Source organism: Sorex araneus, chromosome X, assembly GCF_027595985.1.
Source record: "Sorex araneus isolate mSorAra2 chromosome X, mSorAra2.pri, whole genome shotgun sequence".
In the NCBI taxonomy this organism is placed as follows: domain Eukaryota; kingdom Metazoa; phylum Chordata; class Mammalia; order Eulipotyphla; family Soricidae; genus Sorex; species Sorex araneus.
Genome location: NC_073313.1, coordinates 203,430,026 through 203,446,102, shown reverse-complemented (window position 1 = coordinate 203,446,102; position 16,077 = coordinate 203,430,026). Strand labels below are relative to the sequence as shown.

At 35.7% G+C, this 16,077-nt stretch overlaps 1 protein-coding gene across 1 annotated transcript in view; it reads left to right on the top strand.

Annotated features, from left to right (window-relative positions):
* The window catches only part of LRP2 (LDL receptor related protein 2), a 186,506-nt gene that overhangs the window by 83,226 nt on the left and 87,203 nt on the right, over nt 1-16,077 (top strand). Inside the window, exons 14-23 of the mRNA XM_055121247.1 lie at nt 509-715; nt 2,201-2,403; nt 2,973-3,113; nt 5,180-5,383; nt 7,056-7,248; nt 10,517-10,642; nt 11,355-11,485; nt 13,885-14,022; nt 14,186-14,467; nt 15,472-15,714. Coding sequence (XP_054977222.1) covers nt 509-715; nt 2,201-2,403; nt 2,973-3,113; nt 5,180-5,383; nt 7,056-7,248; nt 10,517-10,642; nt 11,355-11,485; nt 13,885-14,022; nt 14,186-14,467; nt 15,472-15,714 — 1,868 coding nt within the window. The remainder of the gene's footprint in view (nt 1-508; nt 716-2,200; nt 2,404-2,972; nt 3,114-5,179; nt 5,384-7,055; nt 7,249-10,516; nt 10,643-11,354; nt 11,486-13,884; nt 14,023-14,185; nt 14,468-15,471; nt 15,715-16,077) is intronic.

Here is a 16,077-nt window from a genome sequence, read left to right as displayed (position 1 = left end):
AAATCAATTAAAAAGTTTCTGGGTATCAAAAATGGAAGTAAAAACAGAGCTTAAGAACAGTTGAGATAAAGGTGATTTAGATTGCCAGTATACTCAGTGCATTTTGTTATTAATTTTCCAATTTTTTGTGGGGAAAACTTTGATTTAAATTACTAATAGTAGTGTTTCAGGGTATACATTGTTCCAACACTGCACCAACAACCAGAATGCCTGTTTCCCACCATCAGTGACCCCGCCTCTCTGCCCATTCTTTCAACCCTACTCTCGACAAACTCATTTATTTCTCTGATTCAATGCCTTTTAATAACTGCTATTTGGAATAGTTGACTTTCCTTATTGGCCCTTATGTTCTTTGATGTCTACTGCTACTGTCTTGTCTGTTTATATATCTCTTGGTTTCTCTAATGCTTGAAACCCCCATTGATCAACAACAGTATCTAAAAATTATATTTTTTCTATGTAAACTTGCAAAATAGCTACTTTTTAATCTTTTGTTTTTCCTCGGTAGGTATATGTTTTTCTCAGATTGGGAGAACCTTTCAGGGGAGCCTAAAATAGAAAGGGCTTTCATGGATGGCACCAACCGGAAAGACCTGGTGAAAACGAAGTTGGGGTGGCCTGCTGGAATAACTCTGGATCTAGAAGCCCAGCGTCTTTACTGGGTTGATTGCCGGTTTGATTACATTGACTCTGTCACTTATGATGGTATCAAAAGGTAAGAAGTTTTGTAATGTTTCTCAGTTGTTGGAATAATAAAGTTTTGGTGACTTCGGACATTTGTTGTTCTCTCACTTTATATCCCACATATAGGTAGTGACACCTACACACATATATAAACAAAACTAAACTTCTGAAATTTTATAGAATTGTAAATCAAAAATAAATTAATAGCAATATATTTATAAATGATATATATTTTAATAGATACATAAATTAAAGAATTAACAACATGCATAATTCTCAGCCAATACATATTAAATTTATATCTATAAATATAGTTTCATAGAATAAAGGAGAAAGAATTTAAAAAAGAATATGAATAGGACTATAAATGTATAAACATTTATCATAAAATAAATATTTATCATAAAATAATATTGATTTTATGTTAGAAAATATTATAGTTTATGTTTAGGCTCTGCCCTTATAAGTAAAATAATTCTATATTGTTGTTAAAATATCACTTCACTACATGTAGAATGAGCATTAAAATAAATAAAACAATTCACTTTTCAAATAGTAGTTTAATATTTTGGGAGCTCCATCTGGTCAGATATATATTAATTTACATTCATTCTAATCGTTGGGGTAAAAATTAATTTAATGAAAAAATAATAACCGGCCAGTTGCATCATATTAAAACAATTGTGAATTTGCCTATGTATACCTTTTATGTTTGTGATTTTATCAGCATCATATTGTTTATATATTTTTACCCTAAATAGGCATCAATGGAATTTTAAAAAGATTTGAGTAGTTTGCTGTCAGTGAAAAAAAAATCAAGGAGATATTAAAGTTCATGAATGCAGCTGAATTCATAAAGTTATTGCTTCTTGCTTTGCCAGCAGGTGGCATTCCGGGTGCTGGGATTTGCTAAATAAAACAGAAAACCATTCTTAGATCTTAATATAGCGTTTGAAAGTGTATACTAACATGTCACATTATATTTCTTTTTTTCTCCCCTAAAATATTTCTCTACTTTAGAATCTTCATGTTATTTTGTGCTTCTTGGTTTCAGGAGCTGATAAGATTTTTTAAGGTCTTTTAATTGAGCATTTCTGTACCTCACTTTGTGTGGTTGCGCTGAATTATGTATGTGGCTCTACCACTTTCTTCACTTTGACTTCCACCCTCTTACTCCTGATTTTTTCTACTAAAGCAGTTCTGGCTTCTTTGACTCCACTACAGCTGTGACTGTGTGACAGTTGCAACTCAGCAGCATCCTAACAGTGGTAGCATTGCTACTTATTCTTCTAGTGATATTAAGACTAGTTCTGTGTTTGCCCAGCAGGGTGACCTTAAGTGATCAAGGAGCAGGTAAGAAAAAGCAAAACTGTCTCAAGAAACCTATGGAATCTATGGAAGTGAAATTTCTATTTTCTATATTCATAATAATTTTATTTTAAAACATTTAGTTAAGTTAACTCCTTAACAAGATAAGGCACAACAAAATATTACTTAATATTACATTTTCTAACAGGAAGACGGTGGTTCATGGACGTTCACTGATTCCTCATCCCTTTGGAATAACCTTGTTTGAAAATCAAGTCTTCTATACTGATTGGACTAAATTGGCTATAATGAAGGCAAACAAATTTGCTGATACCAACCCGAAAACATACTACAATACTACCCTGAGACCACTTGGACTCACTGTTTACCATTCCGCCAGGCAGCCTCATGGTAAGCCCTGGAGACTGAAATTAATGATGATGAATAATGGGTGGCAGCAGATATGAAGGATTACCTAGAGAGTTCACCCTGTTTGTTGAAACTAACTCTGCTTATGGCAGGCATTCTGAAGAAGTTAATGTATTTCCAATTATGTGGGGGAATTAGAGATTGTATTAACAGATGTTTTTTGACCCTTGAAGTATGCCAGTTTCTGTCCGTTGGTAGTGGATTTAATGGCAAACACATCAAGCCATAATATGTGTCCTCCTTCTCCTGGGAAACCTGTCCATTCAACCTTATTGCAGCAACTGGGACTTAGAAGTAGAAAATGGCATACTTGAAAGCTTATTTTGGGTGGTGTTATATTATGTTACTTATATAATAAATCTTTTATATATGTTACTTACTATATATGCTTGCTTCATTTATAATCTATTATAAATAGTATATACCTAGTATGTATTATATACACTTGTAATTATATAACTTAGAATATATGCTATGCCATATTTACTACACTTATATATAAACACCATATAGTTATCCATTTCTAATTTAACCTGGTTGTTCCATTATAGCTCCCAATCCCTGTGACAACCACAATGGGGGCTGTGAGCAGATCTGTGTGCTCAGCCACAGAACAGATAATGATGGTCTCGGTTACCGCTGCAAATGCACTCTGGGCTATGACCTTGATGCTGATGGCCGCCACTGTGTAGGTAAGTTAGAGGGTTTGGACCATCTTCTGGCTTTCAGCATTGGGTCAGGTGCTGTTTGTGGACTCCTCTAGCTCTATGTCATAATACATATTAATCTCTAGTAACTCACAGCTCCCTTGCCCTGATTTGGATGACATGGCTGATTCAGCACATAACAAATAGTGTGAAAATGCAACTTTCTGTCTTTTGGGGGCTTGAATTCCCCATCGCAGGGTTCCTTTGGGCATTTTTTTTTCCTGAAACCTGTCTCTTTCTATTACCTGTGCTCCTTTTTAAACCATGAGCCCATCAGCCTTTATGGCAATATTCCAGAATACTTGCCTAACCATGGCCTTTTTTATTTTTCCCTTTTCAGCTCAAGTTTTCCCTTTACATCTGCCTCTATCCCCTGCTCTTATTCTTATCTCAAGGCTTTTCTTTATTCCACTTTCATAACACTTAGGTATATTCACAATTAGTTCATTGGTTGCTGAGAAATACTTCTATATTTTTTCCACTCATCTTTAATGAAAAACAAAATTTGGGTTGGGGTATTCATCAGGTGATGATCAGGGTCTACTATTGGCTATGTTCTCAAGAACTATGAGGAAACATGTGGTGCCAGGGATTGATTCCAGGCTCAGCCCATTTCTTTTCTTTTTTTTTTAATTAGTGAATCACCTTGGTATAGTTACAGATTTACAAACTTTTGTGCTTGTGTTTTAGTCATACAATGATCAAGTACCCATCCCTCTACCAGTGCCCATTTTCCACCAACAATGATCCCAGTATCCCTCTCTCCTCCCCCACCGCCATCCTTCCACCCCCACACCCTCCCCCACACTCCATTCCGCCTCTGTGGCAGGGCATTCCCTTTTGTTTTCTCTTTCTTTTTGGGTGTTGTAGTTTGCAGTAGAGGCATTGAGTGGCCATTATGTTCAATCTATAGTCTACATTCAGTTCACATCTCCCAACCCAAGCTGGTCCTCCAAATACCCTTTACTTGGTGGTCCCTTCTCTATCTGAGCTGGCTTTCCCCCCAGCATTTGAGGCCGGCTTCCAAGCCATGGAGTAAACCTCCTGGTCCTTATCTCTACTATTCTTGGGTGTTATTCTCTCATTCTGTTACTTTATATTCCACAGATGAGTGCAATCTTTCTATGTCTTTCCCTCTTCTCTCTCTCTCTCTCTTTTTGCTTTTTGGGTCACACCTGGAGATGCTCAGGGGTTACTCCTGGCTCTGCACTCAGGAATAACTCCTGGCAGTGCTTGGGGAACCATATGGGATGCTGGGAATTGAACCTGGGTCGGCTGTGTACAAGGCAAACACCCTACCCTCTGTGCTATCGCCACTCCCTCTTTTCTAACTCATTTCACTTAACATGATACTTTCCATGTTGATCCACCTATATGCAAATTTTATGACTTCATCTTTTCTAACAGCTGCATAGCATTCCATTGTGTAGATGTGCCAAAGTCTGTTTAACCGGTCATCTGTTCTTGGGCAGTAGAATTGCTGCTAACAGTCTCTTTGTAAAAACTCAATTCAACTTGAGAATTTGATGGAATTCTATGAAATGTCTTAAAAATAATGTATATGGAAATCATCTTTCAGAAGTAAATCTTAAGGAAAAATTTGTAATTTCTAGCACTGCCCAAAAGGGGGGGGGCATTTACCTCTCTGAGGAATTAAGATTGTAATTCTTGGGCCAGACTGATAGTATAGAGGGTAGGGCGTTTGCCTTGCACGTGGTCCACCCAGATTCTACCCCCAGCATCACATATGGTCCCCAGAGCAGAGCTATAAGTAATTCCTGAGTGCAGAGCCAAGAATAACCCCCTAGCATTGTCTGATATGACCCAAAAAGAAAAAAAAATTCTTAAATACTTACATTGCTTTAAAAGCTGTTTATAATTTTCCTTTCTTCCTCCCATTGCTAACCCCCAAATAACCTATTTGGGGGATTATTTTATAATTACAATTTATAACGTGTTTTATAACGTGTTTTATGGAAATGTAAGTAATTTACTCTGACTTTGGAGGACAGGAAGCATGTTGTGCTGACCCTGCCTTGTTCTTCCTCCAGCTGTCCAGAATTTCCTGATATTTTCATCTGAAGCAGCTGTTCGGGGGATCCCCTTCAACCTCTCTACCCAGGAAGATGTCATGGCTCCAGTGACGGGAGAACCTTCTTTTTTTGTTGGGATTGATTATGATGCCCAGGAGAAATCTATCTTTTACTCGGATGTATCAAAAGACATGATTTTTAAACAGAAGATTGATGGTACAGGTGAGAAAGGCTCTTTCCACTTATTTGCAGGTTCTATCCATTATTCAGAATTCACACTGCTTAGTAGAAGTTTGCAATCATGCCCTTCCCTTTTCCTTGTTGCAATGTCTGAGGGTCACCTCCTCTTGGTTGCAACTCTCGCAGTGCTCCCTCATATGCTATTAGGGGAGGTCGCTACCTTTTACTCAATCTTTTACTCACATTTGAAATTGGATTTTTGTTTATTTTTAGGGAAACAAGATGGTTTGTATTGAACAGTACTTACTTAGAATGTTGTAAGAGCAGAAGAAGGAAAGGATTATGTGTTCAAGTGAGAACATGAGCTTAAGAGAGCAAGCAAGCAAAAAGGCATAAAGACAAAATGTGCGACATGTGTTGAAGGGAGAACACAGGCTTGAAAACCATTTTGTAAAATGGGAATTTGTGGGAGGAAAAGGAGATAATTATGTGTACTCAGTCTGGCATGTTTAATCAGAGTTCATTTATTTATTTATTTATTTATTATTTATTTATTGCCTTTTGGGTCACACCCAGAGATGCATAGGAGTTACTCCTGGCTCATGCACTGAGGAATTACTCCTGGCAGTGCTCGGTGGACGATATGGGATCCTGGGGGATTGAACCCAGGTTGGCCACATGCAAGGCAAATGCCCTACCCACTGTACTATTGCTCCAGCCCCCAGAATTTATCTTTTTTTGAGGAGTAGAATTCACTAAAAATTTAATCAAAATTCATTCTCACCGAGAAGCATTGAACTTCTAAATTGTAAGCCTGCTGGTTCCAAACATGCCTGTACAGACCAGATTTCTTTTTCTTTGTAACACATTTTTTTTTCTCCCCTCTCACACCTTTCTATGCTAGTTTCATGCATAAAAATTACCTTGAAAAAACAAAAGTAAATATCTATCCCTGGGCCACAGAGACAGTACAAGGGTTTAATATTGAGTATGGTACCTAGAATATAAAGAATGCTCCCTCGGTTATTTGACTAATAAAGGAATGAAAAAGACTCTAATGTTTTTTCTGTACTTAAATAGAATTTTTATTCTTGGTGGTTTGATTTTGATTGAATTTTAGTGGATTATTTGTTTGCAATTTATTTTTTTTATTTTAGTGGGAAAAAAGGAAAAGAAAGGGAAAAGAAATAAGATTTTTGCTAAGGGTGAAGTATGCCTCACTCTGGTTTTCTTTCTAGTGTCTTTTTCCCAAACTTGGCAACTTCATGGCTATCAAAGCCTGTTGATGAGAGTACTGGGCGGGAATACCTCAGAGATACCCCAGGTTGTACCTGGCAGTGTCAGTTTATCAGAACTGTCTGTGGGTATGTGAACTCAGGTATCTCTTCTCAGATGTTTTGGAATGAAATTTTTTTTTCTCTGAAAGGCTGTATGAGGGAGTAAATCCAGGCTATACCACTCCTCATCTGTTTATCAGAATCCTATCTATTCTTTGAGGTTCAAATTTCTGGAAAGGATGAATTTCTAGGTTTATCTCAAGCTGTTGCTCAGAGATTCATAGTCCTTTTGCTAAAATAGATTTTATATGTAACTAAAATGTTCTCTCATTTTATACACAAGATGTGTGTATAAAATTTTCTCTCATTTTATCTCACAAAATATACAAATTTAGGTAAATGTCTTGACCTAAATCATGTTTATATTTTAATTATAGGAATAGAAATTCTCACAGCTAACCAGGTGGACAGTGTTGAAAGTTTGTCTTTTGATTGGATTTCTAAGAATCTGTATTGGACAGATGCTACTTATAAGAGTATCAGTGTCATGAGAATCGCAGATAAATCCAAACGCCAAATAATCCGTGATTTAAATAACCCAAGATCAATTGTAGTTCATCCTTTTGCTGGGTAAGTGTGTTCCTGTTTTCCTTAGGCTGCAAACTTTTACTGGATGTGGTAAATTCAGCAAATATAATATTGGATGGCCTAAAGTGACGCTTGATAATTTTTTCCCTTTAGCATTAATTAAGTCATTCCTTTTATTTTCTTGAACCAAATTTCTCTTTCCAGTCTTCATAAAGTTTCAATTCCCCACTTCTCCCCCATCCTCCCAATCCTTCAAAGCCAGACAATTGACGAGGAGTGAACTTCGATGCAGATTCAGAAGAGAGGGACTGAATACAACAAATTAGACAGGGGAACAAATGTCTGACTTCAGTCTTGATACAAAACCTCACTCATCAGTAGTTTTTATAATAGAAAGTCTTTAAGATCACAGTTTCATGTTGAAGTATTCCAAAATTGGAGAACAGTTAAAATGGTCCTATCTTCTAACATATTATTAATTTGACCTATCTTCTAACATATTATTAAAGCTTATGGAGTTGTATTTGAATGAAATTTAAAAACAAACAGAAAAGGATGACTGGCAATTAACTCTTAAATTTGTAAATCTCATTTTCTGAGGGTGGCTGGTAGTGTAAATTATATGTAAAATCTCCTAATCCAAAAGTAATTTGTGATGGAAGCATATGTATATAGCTATTAAAAACTAATTTTATAATAGAGGTAAAGTTTAAAAGGTATATAAAATCAAAGGCTCATATAAAATAATTGACTCACCTCAGTGACTCACAGTTTTTAAAAACAGATTAGATTCAAATTCCAACATTATTCTGACGTTAAATAACATTATACGTTTCATTTATTATGTCTATTCATTGAAGTTTTGGGCAGTTTTCTTTTGGTGGGGCACATTTAGCTGTGCTCAAGTATTGCTGTTGGTGCTTATGCTTAGAAGTGACCCCAGTTAGTGCTTGGGGGACCACTCATAGTGCTGACAATTCAAACTGTGGTTGGACACATGTAAGGCAAATGTCTTACCTCCTGCACTATCTCTCTGTTCCTATTTTATTAATTTTTAAAATTGCAGCAACATTTCACTGTTGCACAAATTTCAATGTGCATCATTAGGATCATTGTTTATGCTGTATATATGTCTCCAATCAAACCAGTTCTATCCTCCACCAATTATGGATCCGTTTTATGCCATTTACAAACTACCTTTTCCAACTCACTTACTTGGTCTCAGTGTTTATTTGATACCCTCATACTACCTGAGTGAAATCATACTCTTAATCATACAGCTTAAACCTTTTGATATTGATAACTATGTTAAACTCTAAAGATCTAAAATAAGATATTAGACTTCTACTTTTTTTTTTGGCTTTTTGGGTCATACCTGGCGATGCACAGGGGTTACTCCTGGCTCTGCACTCAGGACTTACCCCTGGCGGTGCTCAGGGGACCATATGGGATGCTGGGAATTGAACCCAGTTTGGCCATGTGCAAGGCAAATGCCCTACCCGCTGTGCTATTGCTCCAGCCCCTAGACTTTTACTTTTGAAAAGTTGTGAAATTCCATTGGTTTATATATAGAACTACATTATTTGTGTATGAGCTCTACATATTCATGTTATTAATAGTCGCATTTGTGAAATGTGGATGTAAATTATTTGTACATCACTTGTCTTGCATGTGTGGGAACATGGATTGAATCCCTGACATCACAGAAAGTGACATTTTGGAATGCTAAGTTTGTTCCTAAGACTTCTTATGAAAGAGGCAGTGTCACCTTTTCTACTCTTCAGAATTGAAGAAAAACAAAGATGTGCTGAGCAAGAGTTTTTTTTTTGTTTAATTGCATATTTTTTATGGATCAAATGCTTTTTTGCAAAGTTAGTCAATTCCTTGTGAACATGACTAAAGAGAGAACTGTTGAGTGTTAGTGTTTAATCCTAAGTTAAAGAGATATAAATTTAATTTTTCTTCATAGCTTATTTTATTTCAATAGCATATTATGCTGCAATTTTTGTTGTCATTATGGCCACAACAGGGTTATTGTTGGGGTTGGCAGGTAGTGCATGCATAGTGGTAGGGTTTGAACCAAGGACATGCATATGTGAGTCACATGCTCTACTAATTGATCCATATCACCAGCCCTATAATTGTCCTTTTAATGAAATTTCTTAGTGTTAATAGTTTTATCTCACCAAGCACTGTGGTTGGTATATGCATTTAATATATATATATATGTTTTTGCCATTTGGAGATAGATTCCAGTAACTATGTATGCAAGACATAAGGTATCTTCCATACCAAATATGGATAAGAGCTTCATCTCACTGAATCAATGTAATACCAAATCTGATAGTAAACAGGCATTTTTATATGTCTAAACCCAATAGCATGTTAAGTTGTTGAAAGTGTTTAAGAATCTGTCTTTGAATAGCCAGAATCTGGAAAAAACCCGAATGCCCTAGAACGGATGACTGCCTGAGGAAACTTTGGTACATCTATACAATGGAATACTATGCAGCTGTCAGAAAAAAGGAGGTCACGAATTTTGTATTTAAGTGGATGGGCATGAAAAGTTTCATGCTGAGTGAAATGAGTCAGAGAGAGAGAGACAGACATAGAAAGATTGCACTCATCTAGGGTATATAGAATAACAGAGTGGGAGACTAACACCCAAGAATTGTAGAAATAAGTACTAGGAGGTTGACTCCATGGCTTGGAGGCTGGCCTCACATTCTGGGGAAAGGGCAACTCAGAGAAGGGATCACCAACTATAATGTAGTCGAAGGCCATATGGGGGAAGGGAGTTGCAGGCTGAATGAGGGCTAGAGACTGAGCACAGTGGCCACTCAACACCTTTATTGCAAACCACAACAGCTAATTAGAGAGAGAGAACAGAAGGGAATGCCCTGCCACAGTGGCAGGGTGGGGTGGGGGGAGATGGGATCGGGGAGGGTGGGAGGGATGCTGGGTTTACTGGTGGTGGAGAATGGGCACTGGTGAAGGGATGGGTTCCTGAACTTTGTATGAGGGAAGCATAAGCACAAAAGTGTATAAATCTGTAAATGTGCCCTCAGGGTGATTCACGAATTAAAAATAAATAAATTAAAAAAAAAAGAAAATCAACAATCAACGGGATGATGATGATGATGATGATGAATACAATGAATAAATATAATTCTTTTACAATAAAAAAAAAGAATCTGTCTTTGTGCTAAATCATATATAATCATATATAGTTTGTTCCAATGGTCTATTATTTAATAGTTTGTTCAATGTTATCCCAATCTTTTATCTAAATATGTACTGCTTTTTTTAGGTACTTATTTTTCACTGATTGGTTTCGTCCTGCTAAAATTATGAGAGCTTGGGGTGATGGATCTCACCTATTGCCTATAGTAAACACCACCCTTGGATGGCCCAATGGCTTGGCAATTGACTGGGAGTAAGTAAAATAATTTTGAATTGTTGACATTGCAATGACTTCTTAATGAAGAATGTATATGATATAATATAATGAAGTGAGAAAATCAGTATAGCTTGTCCTTATTTTCACATATTTTGAGATGGGTGAAGGATGTAGAATGATATAAGAATACAAAAAGTACAAATGTTGTTGACCACTTTCTGATGAAACAAAGACAAATTTATTTACAAATATTCTGAGAAAATTGCCAGAGGAAAACAGAAGGTCATTGTGGAGAAGGTCATATCCAAACCCAAATGAAAGTAACATAGAATAGTATAGAGCTTTCAGATAGTAGATCATGTGAGAGAAGATCAAAGACATGTATCTAAGCTTACAAACATAAATTACCATTAATATTTCCTTTAAGTTGTTGATTTCACAAAGAAAAAAATAGAAACACTTTTTAAATTTAATTTAATTTTTAAAATTTTATTTATTCATTTTTTAAATTCTTTTATTAATTCACCATGTGGAAAGTTACAAAGCGGCAACACTTTTTTTAGTTTTCAAGATAAGAAACTGAAAATCTCACAACAATAACTGCATTTTTATGGTGGTAGAAAATTATGATTTAATTTTTTAAAACCTTCATAAATTTGTCAACTCTGCATACTATGATTGAGTGTCCTCAGTGTTAGAGATTACTATAGTTTTTAGACAACATGTAACCAAGTATTTTTTATTATAGTGCTTTACGATTGTACTGGGTGGATGCTTTATTTGATAAAATTGAGCATAGCACTTTTGATGGTTTGGATAGAAGAACCCTGACCAATATACATCAGATGACACATCCATTTGGCCTTACTGTCTTTAAAGGTATGTTTTGAAATGGCAGAAGTGTTTCATTGATTTTAGTAGCATCAGTATATTTCAAAGGAATAGTTAATTCTGACCTTGTTTTCAATTAAATCAATGAAGCAGCTATTGTAGCATTTTGTTTGCCAGGTCACAACCTTTCACAATACTTATGGAAAAACTATTGCACATTGAATAAAGTGTGAATTCAATAGTGAATTCTGACATTGTCCCCCTGTTTCTCTCTGACAAGCCATGTGGATCCAGTTAAAGGAATTCTGTGATTCACCAAGACTGCACAAATGTATGTTTTGTGTGCGAAATTTTCTACTCTGTGTAGTTATTATAGTGCTTTAAAAAATCCATCAAACTAGACAGACTATAAATCATACTCTCTCTCTCTCTCTCTCTCTATCTCTCATTCCCTTTCTCTCTTCTCTCTCTTCTTCTCTCTCTCTCACACACATATACACACAAACACAATATGGAATGAAGAATTAACATATTCCATCGTGCTCTATGTTTATCTGTGCAGGAGTGCATGGTATTTAAAAATACCTTTTTAGTGTCTTGTGAGATTTTTTATGAGATGAGTCAGTTAGAAATACTCATTTCCTCCCCCTTTGCATTTACTCCCTTCTCACTAATGATGTCAGACACATGCTATGTGCAGTCACAGGAACATTGCAAGAATGTTAAAATTTTTCTTGCCTGGATTGGATAAAATGCACTTTCACTATTTTTTGGTTTCATTCGTATGAAAAATATTGAGAGCAGAGCGTTTTCAAATAATAATAATAATAATAATAATTAATAATAAACAATGACTTACTATTCTCTGCGATGAATCATCACACTTGCAACTTTGTTTTATTGCACAGAAATATGGAAAATGAAAAACTATCTGCTAGATTATCTTGGCATCACACAAAAGTTATAATTTATGTAAGATAAGATACCATCATGCTAGTCTAGATAAGATCTTATTAGTGATAACATAATACAAACTGGTATAATGTAATCTTGGTGACATTTTAGGCATTTTTTGGTTACTTGAAGTTTTTTTTCACTTTTGTTTATGTTTATAGCCTATTTAGACGTTGTGAAAAAGAGTTTTTAATTTTAAAATACTCAACTAAAAACTTTATCAAAAGGGCTGGGATAGATTAGTGGTAGAGTGGATGCTTCCAATGTGTGAAACCACGGAATAAGCTCCAGAATCCTCTATCCTTAATGCAAATTAGCAAAAAAGTGATAATTGGTTCAAATTTTTACTTTCTTACTTCTGTAACAGTTCTAAGTGAAAAATATTCCATTTTTAATGTTAAGAATTGTTTTGAGTTTTATGGAAAATGCCAAGGTTTCAGGTGTAGACATACATAAGTGGTTAATTTTTTAACCCCAAATATATGCTGAAAGTTCCTCTTTGGACTAGATATGCATTTTCCCTTGCCAACTACTTCTGATTGATGCTGAGTTTAAAAATAATGTTATGGAAAGTGTACATGTAGCAGAGCTAGAGGTCGAGTCTATTTATTGAAGGTGACTAAATAGTTGGGGCACAATGCAGGATTTTCCAATAATAGGTTAGTGTTCTAATTCAATAAGACCAAAGTTTTATAAAGCATTGTCTAATGTTCCACTTTAAAATATTTTATTATTTTATTTTTTTTTTGCTTTTTGGGTCATATCAGGTGATGTTCATGGACTACTCCTGGAAGTTCTTGGGGGACCATATGGAATGCTGGGGATTGAACCTGGGTTGGCCATGTGCAAGGCGACCTGCTGTACCATTGCTCTGACCCCAAGAATAATCTTGATATTTAAAAATTTGAGTTTTTTCACATAGGCAGTTAAACCTAAGTGCTGTTCAGTGACATCATGATACTTTATACCTTCTTGCCTGAACCTGAACCCTGGAATTATATGTAAATATTCCTAAAGAGTAGTTCTTAGAGAATACTAGATCACAGAAAATTTTTACAGAAAGACATTAGAGATATCTTTTTTTTTCCTGAAGATTCAATTCTATATCTAATCTTTTAGAATATGCAACTCAGCAATAGAGCATAATAATAACTTCACTTGGCTATTAATACGTCTGTCATATTTTTTCTTAGATTTTCATTGACATCACAGGTTTACAATACTGTTAATGTAAGGTATTTAGTTTATTAGTCGATATATGTGCAATAACCATACTTATATCACTAAAAACCCTCCTACTATGTCTCCTCAACATACACACCTGCCTTCTCTTTATATATTCAATGTATGAGTAACGTTATTCAATAATTGGGATAATTGTCATTAGAAGTATCTTTAAAATGTGTCTTAATATTTTTAAGAAACATTGCTAGCCTTTTGCTTTTGGAAGTGGCCTGTGATGAATATACTAATCACCTGTGTTTTATTATCAGACTATGTATTTTTCACTGACTGGAGACTGGGTTCTATTATTCGAGTTAGAAAAACCAATGGTGGAGATTTGACAGTTATCCGAAGTGGCATTAAAAATATAATGCATGTGAAATCATTTGAAGCCAGTACCCAAACTGGTGAGTGGGAATACCACTTGTTTTCTATGGATGCATTTATTTAATGGGATTTTGATTTAGTATAGTTTTTGATCATTTTGTAGTTTTGGCACTCATAAGGTTCAATAGTATGACTAAAAAATATCTTTGTGGAGCTCACTATCTCAAATCATTATTTCTTCAGGTTCCAACTACTGTAATCGACCCACCAATCCAAATGGCGACTGCAGTCATTTCTGCTTCCCTGTCCCAAACTTTCAGCGGGTATGTGGTTGTCCCTATGGCATGAAGCTGACTGCCAATCGCTTGTCATGCGTTGAAGACCATACCAATGAGCCACCCATCGAGATTTGTGGGTCCTCATCTTTCCAGTGTAATAACAGCAAATGTGTTCCCAGTCACTACCGCTGTGACGGAGTCAATGACTGTCATGATAACAGTGATGAATATCAATGTGGAACAATTAGTAAGTAACTCACATACTGGAGATATTCCCAAGGAAGAAAAAAAACACAGTTAGGCTTTGGAGTGGAGCTGGGGTATCCCAAGATGATACCCAATCGTTTATAGATAATGTTGAAAATAATTTGTAGCATTGGTTTTGGACTAATACCAGTCCTATCTCTTTAACATTGGATATTTGTCCTAATTGAGAGCCATTGCAGCTGTGTAAAGAACTGAATAAAAATTCAGTGGATATGGTCTTTTATATTTTAGAGAATAGAAAAGTCACCTGCCAGAAAAACCTTTTGAAAGTCTTATATGCTATGTTCCTTTTCCTCACTTTGACATATTGGTAGATTTGGCAGATGGAGTGGAAAATTAATTTTTACTATGTTGTCCTTCTTTAGTCTATAAATCTGGGAACCTAATAGGTACTCTAGTGGAAGACAAAATGATTCCACTAAATTTAAAAATGATATAGCACTGTTGATCTCAGAAATTTCTGTGAAGTTGTAATAATAATGTGATTTACAGAGAGGAGTAGCAATTGAAAATTAAAAGTATGTATTTGGGGAAATTCTAAGAACTTTCTTTTGTGCATTAGCTGTTTCTAAAAGGGGATTTTGACTGAATGTTTCACTAATTGTCATTTTTCAAGTGACATGTTTTATTATTTATTCATTTCAGTTACATTTTTCAGTGGCATATTTTAAATGTTCCTGTAGACTGAGCTTGAAATTGTGATTAGAGAATAACTGTACCTCAGAGATAGACACTGTATCTCAGCATTGCACAGCCAGGGCTTGAATCTTGGGTGCAGATTCCTAAAACTTTCAGAACAGTGTTTTCTCATGCATAAAATGCAGATAATTAGTATGATGTGCAGTTCGTTTTGAAGAAAAAAATAGTTCTATAGTTAGCACATACTCCTTTTGAGAGTAAAAATAGGCTTCATCAGGTATGAAGTATTTAAAAGACTCTGGAAACTTTTAGTTGATTATCACGTGCATTCTGTTTCACTTGCAGACAATACATGTTCATCGACAGCCTTCACCTGTGTGCACGGAGGACAGTGCATCCCCTCTCAGTGGCGCTGTGACAACCACCGTGACTGCTTGGATGGCAGTGATGAGGAAGGTTGCAGCACTAATGCAACCGTCCCCTGCCCTGAAAACTACTTCTCATGCGACAATAACCGGTGCATCCCACGGCATTGGCTCTGTGACACAGACAATGATTGTCATGATGGATCTGATGAAAAGAACTGTGGCAAGTTTTTATTTGTTGTGTCAGCCTAGCATCTAGATTTGAACAGTAGGCCTTATATTACTCTTTTCTCTCCCAGAGTTTTCATTGTTTTTTAGGCACTTTCTATTCCATCTGTTGATCCACACATCAGTAATAGGCTACAAGAACAAAGACTTGAAAAGTCCTCATAAAAACGGAATTCAGTGAAAGTCATGAGCACCATGTCTAACACACAGGAAAAAAATGGAAAAAAAAACAAATCAAAATATCCCATGAACACCAAAAAAACACAACAACCCGCCATCTACAACTTTTCAGATACAACTACTGGTTTTTTTTTTATTTGGTCAGGAAAGAAGGCAATAGAGTAAAGTGGCCCAGAAC